General features: G+C 42.1%; 1 protein-coding gene across 1 annotated transcript in view; it reads right to left on the reverse strand.

The window, feature by feature from the left end:
- Rich (Guanine nucleotide exchange factor subunit Rich) overlaps window positions 1-10,104 on the reverse strand; it is a 64,493-nt gene extending 54,389 nt beyond the window's left edge. Inside the window, exons 1-5 of the mRNA XM_065449445.2 lie at window positions 9,637-10,104; window positions 7,575-7,682; window positions 5,222-5,301; window positions 3,854-3,961; window positions 36-181 (exon numbers count right to left, since the gene is read on the reverse strand). Of these exons, the coding sequence (XP_065305517.2) occupies window positions 36-181; window positions 3,854-3,961; window positions 5,222-5,301; window positions 7,575-7,682; window positions 9,637-9,777 (583 nt within the window). The 5' untranslated portion in view covers window positions 9,778-10,104. The remainder of the gene's footprint in view (window positions 1-35; window positions 182-3,853; window positions 3,962-5,221; window positions 5,302-7,574; window positions 7,683-9,636) is intronic.

Genomic DNA, 10,104 nt, shown 5'->3' on the forward strand with positions numbered 1-10,104 from the left:
AACATTGAACACTGGCTGCAACAAGAAATGCTCACTAGGTGCAGAGGGTGCTCCACTGTGGAATGGCACATCGCGAAGATCGAGGGTCAGCTCCTGATGCAATGCAGCATCCCATCCAACGCGCAGCATCAGACCACTGCCACAGCACAGCAGGAGCTCTTCCGCACCAAAGTTGAGCACACTGCAGAGACAATGTAAAAAGCCACATCACACCCATTGAAGCGTAAAGTTTTTTTATTTTCCCCCTACAGGTTACTTTCCTGATGTACATTTGTGCTCAGTGGCGTGAGAAGGCAAAAGAGTTTCATGTTTTGGAAAGGGTGCGTAGAATGAAAGTCAAGGAGAAGGTAGAAGACCAAACACACACGCAGGCTACAAATGAGCATTTACTGAAGCACACATAGCAGGCACACTCGTCCCGTCTTTTGTCTTCACTTTATATATACTATTTGTATACAGTTCAACATACTTTTTCCAAAACAAATGAAAACCTACTTACCCCCTCACTACTAGTCCTAACTTAAAAGAGTTTCTCAGCCCACTGTTCTTCTTGACTAGCCGTCTCTTTACAGAAACAAAGCACAAAAGGTAATTTCATCGCATTTAACAAAGTCAGTAGCACAGAAAGCTTACTAAATACCTTTTTACAATCTTGTTTAAACTTTCAAGATAGTTATACATTTTTCATCCCCGAACATTCACTCGGTTATGTTCTCCACATTTCTGCAATGGTGACAGTGCCAGAAAGTGTAGGATCTCACATGCAATGCTGCACAAGTTACTGGCATTGTATTCTGTGTTGCATGAATTAAGTTTTGAGTTTAGCAGAAGACTGCCATAACTAGGAATCATCATGACAGGTAAAAGGTAATGACAAAAGTTTGATGATTTTTAACTTTGTAAGATATAAACTTCTGCAAAGTCTTTCTTGTATTTCTTTGTGTTCTGTTTAAGGAGTGAAACCTTAAAAAGAATTGTATGGACTTTTTTTTTCTTTTTTAAATAAGGGCACTTAGCAAATTGAAAATTGACCAGACTGAATCAATCTGTTTCAAAACCTTCATTGCTACACCACTGAAAATCAGCATGTTCTTCTGAAACATAAGGAGCTGCCTATGAATAGCAAAGCTCTAGGTTAGGCAATGTTCAATTAATGAACCATATTTTGAGATTTCTTTTATTAAGGAAACAATAAACTGCTTTTCTCAGAGCATAAAATCTTCGTACATTTTGCTTCTACTTCAACAAAGTTGGAGGTGCATATGTAACCGTTACACATTCCTTTAAATTATATTATTTGCTTCATCACAGGATACCAAATTCAGTTTTTATGCTTTTGAATGGATTGCACATAATATTATACGGCATGATTATAAATATTAAAAAGCATGTGAACTTTATATGAAGAACAAATGGCCAGGCTGTAGCATAACCGTTATCACAAAATCAGGTTGGCATTGTCACATGTTCAAAACAGCATGCAGAGATGATGATACGGAGACAAATGCGAATCTACTTGTGTCTGCAACAATGGCATGTTTTTTTCAAGCAGTGCAACTGTATACACGTTTTAATTTTTGTCCACATTGCTAGTGAACTTGTAGCCATTCAGGCCTTTGGCTACAAGTTCAGCTTTAGTATATAGGTATCAATCTTAAAGCAGCAAAAGGCATACTGCCTAAGAGAATTGACAGAGCATTTCAATTATCAGGAAAAAGAAATACAGTAGAACCTCACTGATACGATCCTGTTACATACAATTTCCCGGCACTAGTGTTCGCAATCGAGAACACAAAAAAATTACAGTGATGTTTCACTTTGTGAATGCAGGTTACGTGCAAGCATATGGGTGCCATTCCCATATAACTGTAATCATATGGACTCTCGAGGCACATTTCTGCCATTGTCGTCCCTGCAATGTTCCGTATAAAGTGCAAGGGCACTAATACCGTCCCCGCGTGCCATATGCTGTATGCATGCACGAGTGAAAGCATGCGATGATGAGCCGACGATTGTGGCTTAATCTCACGCACGCAAAGGAGGGAAAAGGGAAGGAAGCGTGCCTCCTTCCTTTGCACGCTGGGCTCTGAAGGAAGGGGAGGGAGGGGGGGCAGAGAGGGGCTGGGCTTGGAAACAGGTTCCACGCTGTTGAGGAGTTTCCAAGCTGTGATGTCTTGCCTGACACACCCGTAGTGTCGCAAGCTGCCTAGCACATTCCTCGGGAGCCTCCTGGGCACGTGAAACCCGTACCTTTTGCCGGACTTGTTCAGCTCGTGCCCGGTGCTTGGAGACAACTTCAGGGTTGGTTAACTCGTGGTCGGCCTGCTGCCGCTTGCGTTGCTGCTCTGTCCTTCTCGCTCGGCGCTCGGCCACTCGATCACGAGACGAATGCGGTAGAGCCATAACGCACAGGCAAACCGTAGCAATTGCCAGAGAAGGTCAGTCTAGCGCACCTCCACCTACCCTCCTTCTCCACAACAGCTCACCCCGTGTCTCCGACCCCACTTCGCTGAATGCCACCTAGACTTTCCTCTAGGTGGCATTGCTTTGCCGTACTCTCAGAGCACTCCTTCATACTTTCTCCAGTGCGCGATTCTCTTCTCCACCTCCAGGTGCCTTCCTTCTCCGGCACTCGCTTCCTTCATGTCTTAAACATCGCATCATCGATTTCACTGGCAAGTCATGTATGCTCGCACCTAAAATGACCCAGTACAGTTACGCTTTCTTGTTTACCGGATCATACATTCCCAGAAAATGATTTTTCAGCCCCAACGTTCAGGACTATGCCAAAGTGGGACTATATGACATGTTTTCCGGTCGCTAGATCACATGTAAACAGGAAAATGTGCAAGGCACTCGTGATCAACAACAGTATACAGCCGCCTCCTGTGGCCGCTTCACTGCAATACTTGTCCACACGTCTGATGTGACAACGCTGGCACACACTCAGTTTCTGATTCCGGTACCAGCAAATCACCTCCGGGGTCGTCACACACCACATTCATAGCCATTGCCGGCAACCCTATTATGATAAGCATCTTCACCTGTCTGTTTCACAGTGTGAGGTATAGTGCCGTTGATAGTGGACTGTAGTAGTAATAATCCAAATGCGCCGCCGTTCCCTGCTGCAGGCCGCATGATATGAGTGTCACGTTATACTTTCGGGGCATCGGGCGTCGCCCACCAGCTCGATTTCGTTTTGGTTTTCTGTTGCCGTCTTAAAACACTACTTAAAAGGAAAACAACACAAATGTGTTCCGGGCTACCAAAGCCCAACTAGCCCGACGGCATCTTGTGCCTCGTTTGCAACACTTCACATTATGGAGGTGTCAACTACAGTTGAGTCCATCAATTTTTTAATTACTTTGGATGGTACGTTTTCTCAATTAGTACGTTTTTTTTTTCTTGATTTTTTTTTTCCAGAACACATAAACGAGCTTTTACTCTAAATGTGTATCAGCATTTCTTCAGTCACAATGTTTGATTATGAATTTTATTTTCTGAACACGAAGCATTGACATTCCTGCAGTTTTGATGCAGTTCTTGTTTGTTTTTAGAATTCTGTCGAACTTTATACAATGTGCGAACTTCAACCAATTATGTATATAGTCTTTCACATGCTTCTAATAAAGATTAGCTGCAAGTGCAACACTGTTGCACAGTGGTCTTTTTCTTTGTCTGTGTTGTATCTGTATTCTTGTGCTGTAAGTTCTAAAATGCATTTCAACTAACAAGTACAAGTCTTATTGTATGTTTGCCTTGTATTATGGGTCTCTAACACATTAGTTGAACTGACTTTACATTTACTTGTTACTTTACACAGTATTTGAAACACAACCTACTACACACTTACCCGGCGACATCAGCTGAAGTTGAAAGATGAGATGTGGGTATCAATTTAATGGGCAGCACACGGTCTTTGACAAAGAGCTCTGCACTCTCCCTCTTGAGGTTGGCTTGGCTGTAATAGTAAGAACAGCACGCGATGTTAGTGAACTGTGTCAGTAGAAGGATGCAAAACAGTTGTCACACATGCGATCACCAGAGGCACAATTAAGCTTCCCACACCAGTAAAACAGGCCCACTGAAATAATCAACTGATGAGGTTTTCCCAATTTAAACATTTAAACAGGCTGAAACTAGTGACAGCAAAGTAAAACAAAATAAATGTAGTTTTGCAACACAAGGAAAAAAGGTAACGAGGGGGCCTAAAGTAATAGTCACTCTGATGCATCTCTTTTAAAACCATGCAGCATGCACATATGACAGCTGCAGTTTAAACTGATTTACAACTCACTTAAGTTCAACATTTAAAGTGAACTTTGTGTCACCAACCAGAGCCATATATATTGGCAACCTACACTACTAATCTGTAAATTACCTACTATCTTGCTTTTTTATTCCGATGGTATACAATGCAACCGAAAATTTTTAAGTTGCACTACTTGGTGCAAATGATGACCTTTGCACAGATTCTGTCCTGACAGCCTGCGCAGCCATGACTGAAGCAGAAAACAAATGGAAATTTCAGGACGAATCCAACATACGACGGCAGGTCTATTCAAATAAACCAAGTTTCTCTAGGCCTTCTACACCTATTTAAGGTGCACTTCACCTAGGCACTTCGAGTCTCAAAGGTGCGGCGGCACCCCCTACACCCTGTCCTCGGTGCATGGGAATGCAAGGTAACGTGCAGTAAGGTGCCGCCACAGTATGTTGCACCCTTGAAACTTGCAGCAACCATAACTTGTACCACCTTTACATTTTCGTTAGTGGTGCTATGCACCTTCTCTGAAACGAACAAACCTTACAAGTCGTACCAAATGCTGCATCCAACAAGTTCCAACAATCAAAGCAGTCACATGTTTTTGAAGCTATGTTGCACCACGTCTCCTAACATAGGAAGTTTTAGCATAATGCTACTGCTGACCATTACCGTTCACAGCCACCTGACAGACAGCAACATCACTGTGAATGCTAGCTAATTCACATTTCCCTGCTAGTTTAAAGTACAGCAAAATTTCACTAGGCCACATGAGGGCTGGCAGGTGACTAAGGTCTTAATGGTAATAACACATTTCTTCTTTCAGGAAAATTAAACAAGCAAACATTATCTTAGCCATTTTTTTTTTGTCATGCAAAAATTTAAAACAGTGCAATTAGCTGACAATACAAATTGACAGCAAAATGACATAACTTTGAGACTTTACTGATAACTCACTTGCTGTCAATTTGTTCGAACAGTGGTGGTTGAGATTCCTCAGTGATGACTTGGTACATGAGTAGATGGCCCTTGAATGTCTGTAAGCAAAGTATTGCAACTTTTGTGACAGGATGAAATGGCACACACATCAAGAAACTAAAGTATGAGGAGGAGGGAAAAATTGAGCGTTCCGGTATCTATATTTCAGAAATGTGCGTATTCAACTCATTGCAATATAAGCTCGAGCAAGGGTTGACACTGATTGCATATTCTTTCAGAACACTACTGGCATTTATTTGATAGAAAAGAGTTCATTAACAGTAATCACAGTAAGACAAACTTTCCCATTTGAAACACTGCTCACAGACTGCAGCACTATTGACGCAAGTGCAACGTTAAGAATTTCATGAAATTTTCGTACACTTCAGCTGTCCTTGTGCAAGAAATTTTGGCAGGACTTACTACATTGCATCTTGCTTACTTTCAAATGCAATCTTTCTTTATAGATAAGCAATGACACCTAGATGTGCTGGTGCTAAATATCAAGGTGGTGGCATGACCTGTCATTCATTTCTTTCTCATTTTTGGCTAGCTGATACTCGGCTCCTGGTAGCAGGGACCTATTTGTTATTCCAAAAGTCAAATCAGACAACCTCGCTTAGTTTATTCTCGGTAGTGTCACTTTAAGAAAGCCACAGCCAAGGAAAGGCAATTGTAAGAACGACAATTTAGTCTAGATTTTGATGAAAAGTCGTCTGGCAAGGGACGCTGATAGTGGAAGCAATTGTGGACAAAATACAGAAATAAAATATGTATATCAGCATCTTGGTGCCCAGGCTACCTAGAACAAGGCACCTATAAGGGCACCAATACGTTTGTATATAATTTATGTCTGTATTAGTGAGCATGCTTTTTCTTTTACTGGCAACACTGTAGGTTGCTTGCTGCATTTAGATGAATAACGCTGAGTGGAGTTGTTCATGGCACACTTAGCAAATCGATAAGTACTTCTGACGCATTCAAAAAATGTCTAAATGCCACTGTAACATCTCAAAACAGGTACCACTAAAATAATCTGCAATGATCAGTCACTTTTTTCATTTGTTCTTTTACTGCATCCTGAGAAAATGATCAGTTATATATAGGAAATTAGTTTTACGGAAACCCACAACGTAGAATTATGATCCACACATAAGCAGCATGAAGCTGCAAAGGAAACCCATATGGGTTTCTCTGATTCACAGCTGATGAAAAATCTGTCCTTTCCCAACAATTGCTTGCCCTTTCATAAATGGATCACCTGTCTGTAAAGCATGCTACCCGCTGTGGTTGCTCAGTGGCTATGGTGTCGGGCTGCTGAGCATGAGGTCGCGGGATCGAATCCCAGCCACGGCGGCCACATTTCGATGGGGGCGAAATGCGAAAACACCCGTGCACTTATATTTTGGTGCATGTTAAAGAACCTAAAGAACCCCAGGTGGTCGAAATTACCCGAGTCCTCCACTACAGCGTGCCTCATAATGAGAAAGTGGTTTTGGCACGTAAAATCACATAATTTGATTTTGTAAAGCATGCGACGATGAATATCTTTTGTGATGGCTCAATGGCTATAAAGCCTATCAAAGAAGAGGTCATTGGTTCTATTACAAGCCACAGCAGACATAGTCCATTGGAGGCAGAATGCAAGAACACTCATGCAGTTGGCCTTGGACTCTTCAAGGCCAACTACAATTAAACTTTTGGACTGCATGAAAAGCCTAGTTCTGGATAATATGGATAATAAAGCAGCCTGAGTGCAAAATTGTACGTTTTAAATACAAGTGGATGCATTATGGAAAGCTTGCTGAAAGAGAGGTTCTCGATGCTGAAAATAAAAGTAAAGCCACCATTACTACCCTCAGGAAAGGATGCAGAACCTAGAACCCAGAACGTTGCCTAACCTCGGAGGCATGACCTCCGAGATTAGGCAATGCCCATGGCGTGCCAAAAGTCTTGAAGTCAATGTTCCAAGATTTACATCATATCTGCTAGCCACAAGGTGTATGCGTAGTCTGCTTAGGTGCTATTTAAAGGCAGTTTATAAGAAAATTGGACACTTAACAGCCCAGAGTCTTTGTCGTGATTGCTTTAATAGCATGTGCTACTCATCTATAACCGATTTAGTGAACTAACATTTTGTTAAGGTTGGCCTTTAGACTTGAATGCACCAACGAACCTTTGGGGTTCATAATTATTTTAAGTCCTCCACTGGGGTGTACCTCACAGCTTACTGTGCTTTGACATAGAAACACCTCAAAATTATTGGGAACCTGTTAGCTGTTCCTAAGAGTCAATGCAATGAGCAAGGCATGATGCACCCAATTACACTCACAAGGACGGCCAGCATGGAGGAGTCCCGCTTCCAAACCAGCCGTGAGTTGCTGCCATGCTTGCTGAGTGACTCGCTTGTCCGAACATGAGATGCAATCTGGACACAGAGCTGCCAAAAAAAACAAGAACCAGGAGGAGAAAAGTTTGTGTCGTAACACACAGAAAAATAAAAAAGTTGCAGTCAGGCCACTGGCACTTAGTGATAAGTGATAAATGATAACTGATCTAAATGGCAAAGCATATCCTATTTGTGTGTGTATGTGTTTTGTCGATCACAACATTTCAGTCTCTGCCAAAGCAACTGCAGTAGACACTGCTTGAATGGAACTCAAAGGAAAGGAAAAATGTATTCTGTTTATTCAAAGTTTCATTTAAGCGAAAGACAAAAAAAAATCAACAGTCATTTTACTAGAAAAGCATCCGAATGCTCCGATATTGCTATGGTGAAAAAAAAGAAAAGGAAAGACGTTACTTTGCTCTGTTTCTGATATAGTAGCTTTTCTTGTGCAGGGTTGTATTCACAAGCATAACGATTCCTAATAATTATCCGCAATTCTTGCGTTTGTAATAGCGCTGCAGACTTTTAGTTGCATCTCTTGCCATCAGGTGCGAAACAGTACCGCACACTAGAATACTGATATCAATGTCTTTCGCATGAACTTCACTGGTATTTTCAACTAACTCCAAAGAGCAGGTAAACGGCACAGCTTGAAGTCTCTTGATGAGGAAGAGAGTCTTGAAGACTCTCTTCCTCATCTGGGATCGTTACTTTCCTAGCAAAGTCCTCATGATGGAAACACCAGTTGCAACTTCGACATCATTAATTAGTTTTACCATTTCTGCAACTTCATGGATTGGATTTTCTTCACTGTTTATCGCATCACTATTTGACACGTTTGTCAACCTTTCCTCTTCCATATGCCAATAAGGTAGGTGGCAGTTTCGTTTAAGTTTCGCTCAACCAGAATCCAAGAAAAGGCAGGTTTCGTTTAACCCAAGTTTGTTAACATTGTGTCTATGGGCAGCCAACCAAATCTGATACATTGTTTCTATCGTTCCATTTATCTGGCATTTCCATTTAAGCACATTAAATTTATCTGGAGTCCATTGTAGTTCAGTGGGGGTATGTTAAAGATCCCCTGGTGGTCAAAATTAATCCGGAGTCCCCCACTATGGCGTGCCTCATAATCAAATCGTGGTTCTGGCTCAAAAGCTCAACAGTCCTTTTATGCTGCTTCAATATTATGCACTCTATCCAAAAAATGAAGCAAGCGATGTGAAGCTCATAAACCCAACACTCCTTTTATGCTCATTCAACATTATGCACTCTACCCGAAAATTGAAGCGGGCGATATGGAGCTCTTATTGCAATATACCACCATGCAAAAGGCAAGATGAAGTTGTCTTGAAATGATGGGGTAACATAATTTTGCACTCCTTTAGTAAGCAGCAAGCTAAGGTATGCTCAGTTCTCTTTAATGTACTTTTGTACGGGTGCAGAAAGCACTATACAAACTTTAACATAGGGTGCTGTAGAGATATTTGCATAATGCACTGCTTTTGGTTTATTATACATATATTTATTACTTGTTTATTTCATGTGAAGTAGGTCAGGTCATTACTATGGTAGGTTTAGCCTACTTGGGTGCATCATATGAAGTAACGCAAGACGTGTAGAAGCTTTGTCGAGTTTCTGTTCTCTCAGCGTGCTCGTACAATAGTCCGAACATGCAAGAGCAAATGCGGACAAAAGGCTTCCAGCAAGGTCGAGAGCTTTTGAAAAAGGAAAGATTTGCAAAAGAAGTCTCATTTATTGACGAGTAGTGCGGTCAAGAATGCGATTAAAACAGAGGAACACTAATGCCATTGTCACGCGGCGTACAGAATGTCCACCGCTTTTTGACAGTAAGCATTATCTCGTGACGTACAACTTCCTTTAATGATTGTCATGAAGCATTCTACGGGAAAATTGAAGTCCGCTGTGACAGTATGCTATCGTTAGTTCACAGAGACAACCAGTAGACGTGGAACGCCCGGCCGGAACTTGCCCCTTTTTTGCTCACCTTCTCGAGCCAAATGCCAATGCTGTTCTCGGTGAGAACAGCAAACAGTGTCCTGTTATAGTCCGACGCGATCCATGTCAACGTCGAACTGGCATCCCTGTCAATGTTGAGCACTTGAGGCCACCGGATCGGAAAATACATGAGGGTGGCAAGGGGGAGGACGTGTCTCTCTTGGAAGAACGGACTCGCTCTGTCACCGAAACACACTCAGCCTTCGTGTCACGTCCCACCGATTGCCATGCAGAGACAACGATCCCTTCATGACACACAGCATAAAGCACGAGGTTTGGGGCCCAGTGAAAAGCGGCAGCAGTGTACAGACAGAAGAAGCAACAGTTTCAAGAGTTTGGAACATTTTCCAGGCATCTTACGCAAGCCATCGAATTCGGAAGCAAAATAACGGCACTGAACAGATAATCAAGCGAAGCTGGAACTTGGAGCGAAGCTGCAAGTCAAACCGGAAGTAAA

The sequence above is a fragment of the Dermacentor albipictus genome, chromosome 9, assembly GCF_038994185.2.
Source record: "Dermacentor albipictus isolate Rhodes 1998 colony chromosome 9, USDA_Dalb.pri_finalv2, whole genome shotgun sequence".
NCBI lineage: Eukaryota > Metazoa > Arthropoda > Arachnida > Ixodida > Ixodidae > Dermacentor > Dermacentor albipictus.